The following is a 12,107-nucleotide window of genomic DNA, read 5'->3' on the forward strand; positions in this document are numbered from 1 at the left end:
TTTCCACATTATCAAAGTAAAACCAAATTATCTTCTAATTTCCTGAAGTCTTTTGCTAAAGATTTTGTCAATGGAAAGACATTTTCAGCTTCCATCAGTCATGAATAGCACAGCATGCAGACAGAAATCAGATACACACATGCACACACAAAGCATGTAGTTCCTTCAAATCACTGATTATCAGTATTAGCCAGGCTTGACAGGGGCTTTCTTCACAGGTACTTAACACCAGTGAAAATTCTTCATTTGTCTCTGGATATCATAATTCGGGGTCTATTCGTGGAAGGATTTGATGTCCTTCTAAATTTACGTAAGGCATATGACTGTCATTTTAGAAATGGCTAATAATAATAATAATAATCTGAACCTCATCTGTAAGTCCTCCAAGTCTTTTCCGGTTGTTTTGTTCATTAGAGCAGATATTTTAAAACCACAGAATAAGCAGGGCAGCACATAATACTGGCTTGGTATGTTGGGGATGGCAGATGTTTGGTTTAAGCTTAGGTGTCTGAAAGATTGTCATGCAGATCAGTTTGGGAGATGTGGTGATTGATCAGAAATGGGACAGGATTTTTCTAATTTCTCTACCCCTTCTAGTTCCCACATCTATGCTGTGCCATTTTGCAAGCTGAAAGCCCAAGAACATTCACGTGTCCTCAAGTCCTTGCTTCAGAAAAGCTCCCAAAGGATGCCATGAAGTCAAATGTTACAACATGTCTTCAGCCCTGTGCACCTGACAGACAAAGAAGTTTTGTAGTAAAATAGTCCCAGGCTCACCCATATCCTACTTATGCTTGGTTTTTCTTTGAATTAATGAGGGTAGTTTGAAGCAATTGTAATAACAACAGAACTAGCTTTTAAGTATCAGAACCACCATTTCCCTAAGCATTATGTTCCCCTGGAGCCACAGAACTGCCATCACACAAACACAAGTGCTGCTGGCAGAGGTTCAACTTGCCCTAGAGCCAGACTGAGCCAATGGGATATACAGTGATACGAAATAACTTGCTTAGTTCAGAGCTGATGAGCATTCATCTATCACCCAGTCCTCACTCAACTCCCAACTCTCCTGCAACACCATTCTCCTGTCAGTACCTGCATAAGTGACATTCCCATCATACTCACAAATTGTGATCATCCACACGTAGTTCTCGGGCTGCAGGAGGTAAACTGGCAACGTTTCTGTGGCACTGGGCAGCTTCTGTCTTCATGCAGAGTCCAGCCTTCCGGGGGATGCTCATAAAAATAGTGGAGAGAGAGAACACGCATTTATATGCTATCATTGACCCCCCGGGGAAAAGGAATGGGTGTAAAAAAAAACCCTATCAGATCCTGAACAGAGCAACTGTCACATGTAAATCCTCCAGCTAGGTACCTAGCATTGCTGAGTTTCGTGTAACCTTCATCTATCCACAGCCATTCCAGATTTAAACAACCCCAACAGCGGAATGAGAGCTACTTCAGTTCCGCTAGTCAAGGCACTAGGCTAGGAACCTCTCTCCTCAGCTGCCTCGCGTTTCTCTTGTACCAAGTCCTGGAGCTCTTGCCCAAGAAAGCTGCTGGCTGGCTGTGCCAAATCCAAGAATCAAGCTGCTTCCTTATCAGCCAGCGCTGGCCACCAGAAGGCTCTAAGGAGGATTTGACAGTGGCTGGAGAACAACAGCTACAGTTTAGAGCTATCTGAATTTAGGGAAAATTTAGGTTTCTGAAGAGACCTTTGCGTCAGGTCTAAAACTACTATAAATAGTAAGCCTGACCAGAACTGCTGCATGTTTTTACCATGTAGTTAGGACCTTCAGAAGTCACAATTCCCTCTTCTGATTTTGAATCCATGTCAAATAAGAGAGCTTTGCCCACAGTGAACACCGCACAGGACGTTCCCCAGTTTTTGGGAACTGATCAGACAAGTACACAGATAGCTGGTATGTTACTGTCTTACCTTAAGCTGATTAATGCCATCAAATTGATCATACCTAGGAGACAAATTTTAGTTAAAAGCTTTGTCATTTCAGATACAGTTAGGTGGGCAGCACGCTAGCCATTTAAGAAAAGGCAAGGGAAATGCAATTGTCCAGCGTGAAATTGCTATGTCCAGCATGCAATTAATTTACCATGACGTTATGAAGTCTTGTGCTGCACCAGGTGTTACACAGTATACAGTCAACTGTTTCCTCTCTCACATGCTTTTGGAAAGTGTTTTTCGACTTTCAAAACCTTTTTATCCCTTCCTCCACTTAAAGGTTACAGGGAAATTGAATGTTCAATACTAAAAATAGTTTTAGAAAGCGCAAAACATTATAAACAATAACGATAGGGCAGCAGCCGCAAGACTTTCCTGCCACCAAGATGACAGCTATTACTATTTGACAGCAGAAGTCTTACATTTGTACCGAGATGCAGGACAGTACTTGCACCACTTTAGAAGAGGGATAGCAGCTTTGCGTATAGAAGGTAAAGTCCCAGCCTAGGACTACACATGAAAACTAAGTTCTCTGATTTTTCTTTTAATAACAGAACAATAAAAACTCATAGTTGCTTCAAATATTTATTTCCATGGCAAAAATAGACTATAATATATTCATTTCACATATATTACATTCAGTAATACAAGCTTTTCTGTCTATGAAACACAATTTGTACATTGTTTTACAAACCAATTTCAGTTTTACAAGAATTAAAGCTGTTTTGATTATAAAATTTTACAGTATTGGTGGCAAGACAGCAAAAATAGACATGTTAACCACTAACTGAGTACTAGAAAATAATATTTCATGCTTGCTACTGTTTAAACAAAGTTCCATTTAAATCCTTGCATACTGGCTCAAATGAAAATGGAAGAAAATGGAGCCAGATCCTGCATTCCCCTGACATTAAGGATTCAATCTTACAAAACTGCTGAAAGGACTTCAAACACCCATTTGCTTTAACTGAATGAAGAGATTTCAGCAATGTGCAGGAGTGTACATACTTACCGATTTGCCAGGTCAAGCCTCTAAAATTTCCGTCCAAATCCCCCCAGATCAGCCAAAAAGAAGGCAGATACGTTGGGTATTTCAAAGCAATTTAAGGAAGTATCTTTATAAAGAGCATATACACCTTGTCTGTCAGAATCATCCAGGATTAGCAAGGTGACAGACTGGAGGATTTTACATGGGTTTTCCCCATCAAGATTCCTACCATTCTAAAAATAATGGCATTTGCAGAGTCTTTAAAGTACTTTAAAAGTCTCCTAATTTTACCTAAATATTTCCAAATGGAAAAAACAGCATTTAAGTTCCCTTTATAAAAGTTAGGCACCTTCTGAAACTGTGCTCATAAAATTAGGAATTTGGTAGCTTTGATTGCCATATATCTGAACCAAAATAACGTTACGGTATCTACAGACTTGCTCTCTAACTGGCCACAGGCTGGATCTGTTGTAAACTCTATTCATTAGATTCTTTGCATTTGATTTCTCCCTTAGCTCCCCAATTAGAGCTGAAGAATAGACTTTTAAAGAACAAATACATTGGAGGTTATTCTTCACCACTGAACACAGCATCACGTGGAAAATAGCAAGGTATAGAACCAAAGGCCATTTAGCAACTGTTTTTTGAAATGCTCATTGAAGTTAACAAATCTTTTTTTTTTCAGCCCCTGTAGACCTTAAAGTAACATATATGATGCCAACAGAATGCACCAAGTTAGCTGGTCCCCAACAGGATCTTACTAAGAAATTTTTTTTTTTTTTTTTTTTTTTACAGACATGTTTGCAACAGCTTTTAGAAGTTTAAGATTTTTTCCCTTACCTTAGCACAGTATTATATTAATATCACTGTATTGCAAATGCTGCACTGCAACATAATTTCTAAGCACATGTTAAATTCCACATTTCCAGGGCCTGATTTTCAGCCCAGCCTTAACCTGGTGCAATTCACACCTACTGTAAACACCTGGCTGCATTCATAAAGTATTTAGACTTTCAAATCATCTAACCTACATCCATTAGAAATTATCACTGCAAAATTGCATGTATGCCTCCTCCCCCTGCATTTTGCATGTGTAAAACCAGAGACCATGGTTTGAAAAATCTGACCCTCAATAAGTAAACAGAAACTAAGCTGACAGATTGCATTAAAAACATTTGGAAAGGAAGATATGTAAAAATAAGAGAGCCTCTGAAAAAAATATTTGGAGTTTCAAAAAATCACATTTTAAAAAGCCAGTAAAAATAACACCTACGACTACATATTCACTTACCCTACCATGCCATGAAAAACATACCATATGAATCAAACCCTTCTAGCAGCTCTGTGGATACAAAATGTTCCAAATCCTCCTCCATATGCCTTCAGCCATTCCTTAAATTCTCACACTCTATTTCCAACATTTTGTACTTTCACAAGAGAATTTCTTCCGAACTATCTCTGCTACTTTTCCTTTGAATGCTGTAGCTTCATGTATGCACATCCCTGCTGCATTCTTTTGGTTAATTCTTGTAATCTATATTTAAATTTAAAGCAGACATGTGAGTATTCATGCTTTAAGGGCTCAAGCTTTCACTGGCAATAAGCCCATTTTAATTCCTACAAGATCAGGAAGAACTGCAGGAATTTTGCCTCTTGCAGGACTGGACTCTGGCTTTGTAGGACTTTGCAGTATTGAAAAAAAACCCCAAACAAACCCTAAACTCTGAAGTGCAGAGTTCTTAGCAACTGAAGTCTTGTTTCTTATTAATTAATAATTTGAACTAACTATTTTAATATAGTAATGGGTTCACTATTTTTAAGCCCAGGGTTTTAGTAACAGTACTGATATTAAAACTGAGGTCTCATTACACAGCTAGCTTGTATGATAAACAACCCTGCAGTTCCCAAGTTTGGTCCAGAGGCCATTGAAATCTATGAGCCACTAAACTTCAACAGCTGCTCCAACAAAAAAAATGTAGCAGCAGCCTCAGATAGTCTTACTTATTAAATTTAAGAAGCCATTTTTTTGAGAAAATTCCTCCAAATGTCATCCACTTCAAAAGAAACACAGGATTACAAGAGGTGCCAAAAATACATTTCTCAAAAGGCCAATTTTTTTTCCATTTTAGTACACATTTTACTTTTGTTATTAGCTTATTTTACTTTTTTTCTAAATGTTGTTGATAACTTAGAGCAGCTTTTCATCCACAGAAATTTTAACTGCCTTGCTCACCTGCTTTGAATTAGATGTATTTCTAGATATAAACCATAGCACCCTACAATTGTAGTTTTTACCATTCACTTGTGCAAAAGGTAATCACAATGAGAGCAATACTAAGGCATAAAACTTTTCCTGCTTTTCATGGGAGACAGCAGAAAAAGGAGAGCACTGCTGTGCATGCTGCAGAAAAGCTATGCAAAACTCCCCTGTGTACCATGGAGCTTCTCCCTCAACAGAACAGGGCGAGGAGTTATTTGCAGCCTAGAGCTAAGCCTCCTAAGTCAGTGACAGCTTTGCAATGAACAGGGCTCTGACTTACGTTCTTAGAGAAGAGCTGCTAGCCCAAGACTACAAAGGTTCACTGGCCAAAAAATCTCTCATCAGAGCAACCAAGAAAGAAACCAAATGTGTAGAAGCCCTTACTACAATTTGTGGGTTCTTCTCCTGACTCTTCATAGAATTTGATCCTAAAAAAGCATTTTCCACCTAGCCCACAAAAGACAGTCAAATCTGTCTCTTGACAGTATATAGCACCTTTATTTATCCCTGAGAGCTCTGACATGCCTAGAGGTCAGCATCATCTTTGCCATTTATTGCAAGAACGTCTTCATACAACTTCTCTTACTAAAAAAACTCAGCTCAAATCTTGCATAATTATCTGTTTTCATCCCCATAAAAACAGAAGTACATTTGGCAAAATGGACAGACTTATAGTGGATTTTTAAGCTTCTGACAAATAAATCCAACTCACACTGCAACTGGATTTGGACAGTGGATGTTATAATGTCCAACACTTCATGAAGCACTCAGCACAACTACATGTAAAAAAGCATCCCTTTTCAAGGCTCAGAAGAAAGTGCTAAAAACTGAATTTTCTTTTAAGTTAACTGAAAATCTAAACAATGGTTTTGAAACTAATTTTGTTACAGGAGGTTGTGAAGTTTATTTTCATTTGGTATCTTTAGAAGAGAAACTGCTCATTCTCAATGCTCGCTTGGAGCCATATGCTTACATACAAAAGCAATCCTGCTATCTTCAGTAGAAAAACTCACATAAAGTCAAGTCTGTTAAGGTCAAGTCTACTTATGCAAAAAAAGACTGCTGATGGACAGAACGGAAAGCTGAAGTGGAGGAGGTAGCAATGTTATGCTAAATCAAAACTGTGACTACCAGATTTGAGAGCAACCGCCTCTAAAAGTGAATACAACTTCCTTCAGCAAAACAGAAAAGAAAGCCAAAAGACACACATTTCCTCACCCACCTCAGACGATCCCATAAGTTTTGGGTTAAATCACTTGTTTTAACTGCTCCTTTTAATGCCTCACAGCTGTTCTCTCCCAGTAACTGCTGAACAGCTAAAAATTGTTGCTTGAAGTTGTGGTTGTTTATAATTTCACTGAAAGCTGCATGTATCAGTTTATGAAGATAACAGTCCAAAGTTTAGAAAAGGAAATGGGACAAGCTACATTTTAGAGCATACCTTCCCATTCAAAAATATTTCTGAAGATAGAAGTGAACTGTGGCAAAAAGTAGCAATGTTTTTAAAACACAGCATGAAACAAATAGCTAGGTATGCTCTGTATTCTTTCAATACTTCTGTTAATACAGATATGTCAAATTGGTTTGTTTGCAAGACTTAAAGAATCGGTCTTTAGTTACTGGTTTCCCCTGGACTTCCAGTTTTACATTTGGCAGTTAATGCTTCCTAGGCATTTTATAATTACAACAAGAACTTCCCCCCCATCTGAAACACTCAGTATTACTTTTACTGAGAGTAGAACAATTCAGACTGCCTGAAAGTAGACCAAATGCACTAGATTAATACAGTGTACTTTAAAGTAACACATTTTGTACAGAATGACATATTAGCACAATGTCATTTGGACCGTGTGTTTTTCTTTGTGGAAGTAGCGTATCACAGAGGAAATTGAGGCAACCTATTTATTATTCTTAATTAATGTTTTGGGAGACAATTATTGTTTTGAAGAGGTTTTAATTATTCATAATAGTTTCCAAAACCCTTGTTACAGCTCAGAAAAATAACATAATTTCACCAATGAAAAAAATGACTTTCAGTCTCATTTCATTTTGCTAAGCAGGTATCAAGGGACATGGACACTTACACATGCCTGAAGACTGGTCTACCATAGGGGTTTTTTTAAATTAATCCTGATAGCTACAAACTAATAGCTCACTTTTGAATAGGGATTTTCAACTCAGCATCTCAAAACACTTGAAAAGGCAGGTAAAACCACACTGTCCCCACTTGAAAACCACAGACAGAGGATTATTTAGGGATACCATCATTAGACCAGACCCAAGGGACAAAATGGAAACTACCAAAGGTACGACTTATCTTCAGGTCCATGCCACAGCCACTGACTCAGCCACCTACATAGCTATTAAAATACCGACATCTCCAGTGCTACCTCTAACAGCTCTTACATTCTGCAGGTGTTCTCAAACAGCTTCTGTGGATATTCTTCATTGCAATGCTGCACAGCATTAGCAAAATCTGTTCCAGTACTGACAAAATAATCTGGAGGATTCTACAGAAACTTTCAGTGCTTTAAAGGCTTTCTTGACTGGGAACATAAATATTTTTAATCGTCACCTTTGCACTGTGTAAACCAGCAATCACAGCTGCCACACCTCCTCCATTATGTTTCATACGATCATTTCCACTTCGCCACAATGCACCTTCTTTCTCCAATTTTGGTTCTCTCACTTCATCAACTTAAAAGGGTCTTCCTAAAATAACAGGTTAGTAATCGTATATTACCATATGAAACAATGCATGATTATAGTTTCTATATTTAACTACATAAATAACAGAGCAAAAAAAAAGTGCTTAAAACATTTGCATCCACTTTGATTTCAGCCAGTAAAATCAAACTGTCCTCTAAATACATGAATAATACTGAATATGTACTTTCTCTCATCCATTTGTTTCCAATAACCTTGTCAATTATAATATTTTCCTCCCCGCTTGTTGCAGGTAAACATGTCTCTGCTCAAATGGAAGTTATCAACAGTTAACATCATCTTCACTTGTCAGTTCTATTATACAGCACTACAACTAACTACCAATAGCTTCCCCTAGTACTTTCTGCATGGCATTTGAAAAATTAGTTCAAACATTGTCAGTCTTCACCTCTGAAAATGTTATGCTGTTTAAAAAGTTTTGGGTTGTGGTGTTTGTTTAGTTTTGGTTTTTTTTAATTAAAAAATGCTGAATATAAAAATAACTGTCCATAAAGCAACAGCTTAAAAGATCTTAGAGCTGCTAATTTTGCTGAGTAAACCAGAGGAAACCAAAAGGTCATTTTAAAAAATATAGAAGTACTGTTCTAAATATAAAATTGAAAGCAGAATGAAACTGCATAAGACCTTGACATTCCCAAGGAGCAGGTTTCTCACCCCACGTGATCTACGGATTTTAGCTTTCGCACAGTTAACAATTATGTTTTAAAACATAATGTTAGTAAAATTATGCTATGTACTTCCATTTCATAAGATACTTATTTTGCCTAGAGTAACACCACTGTAAAGAACATATGCAAGTATTACAGACCCATACAAGTAAAATCATTCCCCAAAATGACTGCAGCTGAACATGGGAAGAATTTAGTCCAGCGAAGATCCTGCTTTGCAGGGACTGTTACACTGACTTGCATTTAACAGTCACACACCAGCCCTAGAAGGTAACTGTGTAATTCGTCATACAAAGAAGACACCAGTGAGAGCAGGTCTGCCTGGACAACTGTAATTTTCTTTCTGTAAACTCTTGCAGTGTCCCTTAGGAAGTGGCAGGGATTATATAAGTCTAGAACTTTTGAGAAACTGAATGAGAACTCCATAGACGAAAGTGTACTGTGAAAGAGTCTGCACCATCATCATTCTCTGCTGCCTCAACATGTCCAGCACTCGTGGGATGTCCAGCATCTGGAGGAAGAGAACAAACCATTACAAGTGACTAGTGAGCAAGGAGACTGGCCTGCACTTTCTCAGCAGGAGGTTCAGAGTGGTAGCAGTGATCCAAGGGCACAATCAGCTGCTCTAATTTCAGCTCTGACAATTCATTGCCCATGCCTGCAATATGGACTGCACTATACTACTGACCACGCCTGCCTCCTCATTTGTAAAATATGCATAAACTTGCTTATTTCATGGGGTATGGGTCTTCACAAATCTAATGGCTGCAGAAGTCTGTCACAGTGTTAGGACAGGGATGCACAGCAAAACAATCAGTTTGTTGACTCTCAGCTGGCATATTATATTATTAATAATCACTTTACAGCTGTTCACTTCTGGCTAAGAGCTGACAGGACCAGATTTTATTCTATTAAACTACCGCTTTTTCCTCTGCTGAGACTGATACCGCAAATACACTACACTTAGGAACAAAATATTTAATAACAAGCACAGAGACTGGCTGCAAAGCTTGTTCTTGAATATTATCCATTAAAACTAAGGCATGAAGTAGAAGTGGTAAAGTCAGAGTGAAATCGTGAAATATGCTTAGTAGCCTAGGGCATACCTTATTCCACTCGGTGACTCAATATCTTAGGGAGTCAAGAATCCAAATAAGTATTCTAGTACCCAGTATGTAAGTGGGCAACTCTAGAAGATTATTACTTTCTGTTGAATTGCCAAGAGCTCTTTCAACTGCAGTTGTAAGGGCTCTTCCAAAGGCCACATCATGGGAAAGCTCAGATGACCACCCATAAAATACTTATTAGGCAGGTTATTTACTCTTTCACTACCTAACATTATTTAAAGCATGAGAAAGCAAAAGAGATCACCTCATTGTGTTCCAAGCAAGCGATCATGATCTCTGACAGTATGACCACTCCTGTTCGTCCTACACCTGCACTGCAATGTACCAGTACAGGAGGATTACAGTTTTTAGGATCCGCAGTGCTGTTCGTATGGCGTCGCACTGACTGTATCTCTTCCAAGTATGCTATTAAGTTCAACAAGATAAGAATAATAAACTTAGGAGATGAAGCCCCAAAAGCCATGCTATTATACTGTATGACCACCAGAAAAGTAGTAATTTAACAAATGACGTCTCACAGAAAAATGATGCACCAGATAAATCATAAGACATACCCCAACCAGAGCAATACAGATCTATAAAGATCATCTGACTTCTGTAAGGCTTTCCTTGCCTTGTTCCCTCATTGCCCACCAAAGGCAGCTTGTGGCGATCTTGCTGCTGCTGGAGCCTACTCAAACGTGTAGTATGTGATGCAATTATGTTTTTATCTATATGAACTTTAGTAAATTATATATATTTGGCTTTAGACATCAACAGTTACTTTAACAAACCGGCAGGTATATTTCTGCCAAAAATATAATTCAGTATCCCTTGCTGGTGTGAAGAAACCTTTTACAGCAGAATGCTTGGTATACTTATCAAAAGCTAATTCACGTATAGCAGTAATTTTAGGAGGTATTGAAAAAAAAACAAAAACCAAACGAACCAAAACCAAAACAAAGCTATTAAATACAACTTACAAAGAAATCCCTTTAAATCCTCTGGACACCCATGCTCTGGCCAGTCAGTATACTGCAGATGCCAAACTGTTCTTTCCTGTCCTGTGAGAAGGTGTTTTATCTTCAAACCTGTAGTTGCATAGCAGCCTGAGTCAGTACGGAATCGTGTGGTAATCTTAAATCTTCCATATGTTACAGTGTTGTGTCTTGAACCCAGACGTGGCCAGTATCTGAAGCTTTTTTCTCGACCACTTTCCTTAAAAGTAAAACATTTGCTTAACAAGAAACATAAGAACACTCATACAACTAACACTCCTGGAACAACTGTATCTCACCTCTAGTAAGTACTACTACAGTGTTATGGTTTCTCACCGAGTAAACGAACTTTCCAGCAGAAAGAGTTTGCAAATTTTCATCTTTTTGCCAAGGAAAGCAAGACAAAATGGCAAAGGCATCACTAGAAATTTATCTTAGATTGGTCTTGTTGAAGCAAAGATCCCCTTCCTCTAACAGATCATAATAAAATCATTGCAGAACTTCTGGGAGAAACCTGACTCAGTTTATACTCACTTCCTCTGCAGTCACCATAGCTATGATGGCAATCCCTTGTTCCCAGATCATCTGCCAGAAATCCTGACATGTATTCTGCAAAGGACCCTGTGTAGCAATGTAATCCCACTCAATGCCACCAACAGAGATCTGTAAAGAGAAAGACATTAGATCAGTGATTATCGAAAACTCCCTTTCCCCTTAAGTCAGCCATTTGAAGATGCACAAACTGAAAAAAAGACAGCAACACTGCAGAAGTAGGAGCCCATTGTCAGTTATATGTCTCCCATTTTTTAGCCACATCTTGTCACATCAGATGCAGAAGAGACAAATGTTTAAAATTGTATATGCACATAAATAAATAAATAAATGTATTTTATATCAGAAGCATAATGTAGAAGTGAGTAAATAAAATAGTATTTCTCTTTTGTGAATTTAAGGCATTCTAGCCAATTTGGTTTTAGAGAAGCTTTCATACCTGGTGCTGTAAATGCTATTATATGCACTAAAAAGTCAGAATCAGCTGATGTTTCCTCAAAAAACTATTACCTTGTTTGAGAAGGGTCAGAAGAGTTACTCAACATTTGTGAATGAACTGAAGTATAGAAACTATGGCACCATGACAGTGTACAAACATTTATTAAAAAAAGACTGCAACACAACTAGAACTGCTGCTTTGATGATCTCAACTCATTGTAGAGAAAGCATGAAGCCAATTGTAGTTGTACTTCAAGTAGGTAAGTGCATTGAAAATTAACAAACTGCTTTAAAGATTCTTGAGGTCACCCTGCAATTTCTTCACTTTTTTTAAGCAGAGTTTAAAGAGCTAAGGCTGGGAAAGGGGGCAACTGAAGATTATGAAAGAGCAGATTTTCCCCTGGCTTCAT

General features: G+C 38.0%; 1 protein-coding gene across 1 annotated transcript in view; it reads right to left on the reverse strand.

Annotated features, from left to right (window-relative positions):
* Positions 1-8,856: 8,856 nt before the first annotated feature.
* The window catches only part of PTPN21 (protein tyrosine phosphatase, non-receptor type 21), a 38,926-nt gene continuing 35,675 nt past the window's right edge, over positions 8,857-12,107 (reverse strand). Inside the window, exons 15-18 of the mRNA XM_010583800.1 lie at positions 11,242-11,370; positions 10,693-10,927; positions 9,975-10,135; positions 8,857-9,114 (exon numbers count right to left, since the gene is read on the reverse strand). Of these exons, the coding sequence (XP_010582102.1) occupies positions 8,986-9,114; positions 9,975-10,135; positions 10,693-10,927; positions 11,242-11,370 (654 nt within the window). The 3' untranslated portion in view covers positions 8,857-8,985. The remainder of the gene's footprint in view (positions 9,115-9,974; positions 10,136-10,692; positions 10,928-11,241; positions 11,371-12,107) is intronic.

This window comes from Haliaeetus leucocephalus, unplaced genomic scaffold, assembly GCF_000737465.1.
Source record: "Haliaeetus leucocephalus isolate CR32 unplaced genomic scaffold, Haliaeetus_leucocephalus-4.0 Scaffold932, whole genome shotgun sequence".
NCBI classification, from domain to species: Eukaryota; Metazoa; Chordata; class Aves; order Accipitriformes; family Accipitridae; genus Haliaeetus; species Haliaeetus leucocephalus.